At 41.5% G+C, this 2,028-nt stretch overlaps 1 protein-coding gene across 1 annotated transcript; it reads right to left on the reverse strand.

Annotated features, from left to right (window-relative positions):
- Window positions 1–739: 739 nt before the first annotated feature.
- Window positions 740–2,021, reverse strand: SS1G_00709 (hypothetical protein; the record flags this gene model as incomplete). Its single annotated transcript, XM_001598570.1, has 5 exons — window positions 740–1,104; window positions 1,196–1,358; window positions 1,448–1,731; window positions 1,881–1,899; window positions 1,998–2,021. 5 exons carry the CDS (start codon window positions 2,019–2,021, stop codon window positions 740–742), a joined length of 855 nt encoding a protein of 284 aa, XP_001598620.1.
- Between the last annotated feature and the right edge of the window lie 7 nt (window positions 2,022–2,028).

Here is a 2,028-nt window from a genome sequence, read left to right on the forward strand (position 1 = left end):
ATACACAGCGACCCTACCAAACTCAAGACGAAGTGAACTTTAAGTTCAAAGATATTTCTGGAAACATAGTTTCCTATACTTTGAGACTCGTATAAACGATTAATTACAGATCGAACCATTAGATTACAAATGTGGAAGAAGTCAATAGGCGATTATATTACACGGATTAAATTATACTTGTTACAATTGGACGTTGGAAAGCAAGTTCATAAATTCATGTAATACAGATCGATCGTGGCTATTGAACAGTATTATCCATCTTAACATCCACCATTCATCCATCCCTTCTCAAAACCCCTTTCAACCCTCCACCCCTTCCACATTCCATCCCGCTCACCAATACACCAACACACAAAACATACTACCAAACCCGCAAACGTCCATCTCTTCACCTCTCCATGATGGCTGATCACGGGATAGATCATATTGCATTACTGCTCTGAATGTGTATTTTGTTGCTGCAATATCAACATCAACTCGTCAGCTTTTTATAGAATATTAACCAAACTTTCGGTAGCTACTAGATACACCCTGCCTTTGACAAACATATATCATATCAACACTATATACTAAACAATCACGAAAGCTAAGAGAAACAATTAATCATCAAATTCATTCATTTGCTCAATTCATTTTTGGCGCGTAAATACAAATCGTAATCATTCGATCTTTCAATTTTGACCTCCATGAATAACCAATAACTATATTATCAACCACCACCCAAGACTCAAAAAGCAATTTATTGCAACTTAGCCTTCAAGATATCCTTCAAGGTAACGGCATCAGCAGCAAACTTGCTGATACCTTCTCTTAACTTCTCAACCGCCATAGCATCCTCATTGAATGCAAATCTGAATTCAGGTTCATCATCGATGTAGGTCAATTTCTCGATATCCAAACTGCTAGCGTTCTCAGCGACCAACTTCTTGGGGACGGCCTCGGTGGAGTTTTTCAACTCCTCCAATAAGTTTGGTGAGATGGTAAGGTAATCACATCCAGCAAGTTCGGTGATTTCACCAATGTTACGGAAGGAAGCTCCCATAACAATGGTCTTGTATCCGAATTTCTTGTAGTAGTCGAAGATAGCCTTAACGGATTCGACACCTGGGGTCTTCTTGAGCGGAGTAGGTCTTTCCAGTAGATGCCTTGTACCAATCGAGGATACGACCGACGAATGGGGAGATGAGGAAAGCACCGGCTTCGGCACAAGCAACGGCTTGGGATTTGGAGAAGAGGAGGGTAAGGTTGCAGTTAATTCCGTGATCGCGTTGGAGGATACGGGCGGCTTGTATACCTTCCCAAGTGGAAGCAATCTTGATCAAAATGCGGGACTTGTCAATACCCTCTGATTTGTAAAGCTGTATAGGACACATATGTTAGTGTCAATTCGATTTCAATTGAGGTACAATTATCCTCAAAATGAGGGGTCATCAAGTGTCTAACATACATCGATAATTCGGAGAGCCTTGTTAATAGTGGCCTTGGTGTCGAAAGAGAAACGAGCATCAACCTCAGTTGAAACCTTTCCTGGAACGACCTTTAAGATTTCTTTACCGAACTCGACGAGAAGACGATCGAGAGTGGCATCAGTCTTCTTTTCAAGGTCACCATCTACTCCCTTTCCGTATGCGACAGCGGTATCAATGAGTTTAGCATATTCGGGCTTTTTGGAGGCGGCAAGGATCAAAGATGGGTTGGTAGTAGCATCTTGTGGCTTGTATTGGGCAATGGCTAATTTTATAGATTAGTGGTTGATCGTAGGAATGGTGGCGAGAAGCTGTAGAGATGAGAACGTACAAGCAAAGTCACCTAGAGAAAATACTAGTCAGTAAATGTTTGAAGCAATGGAAATTATGCAGGTAAGATAGATTGGTACATACCAGAGTCAGAGACGACGGTCTATCATGACGAAGTAATGATTAGCACACTGTGTTCAAAAGTATATCCTCAAATTACATCTCCTTCATGAGTATTCTGTCATGGTTCCGGACCGGTACCCGAGTGACCCATCCAATGGACATCAGCAAA

This window comes from Sclerotinia sclerotiorum, genomic scaffold (assembly GCF_000146945.2).
Source record: "Sclerotinia sclerotiorum 1980 UF-70 scaffold_1 genomic scaffold, whole genome shotgun sequence".
NCBI lineage: Eukaryota > Fungi > Ascomycota > Leotiomycetes > Helotiales > Sclerotiniaceae > Sclerotinia > Sclerotinia sclerotiorum.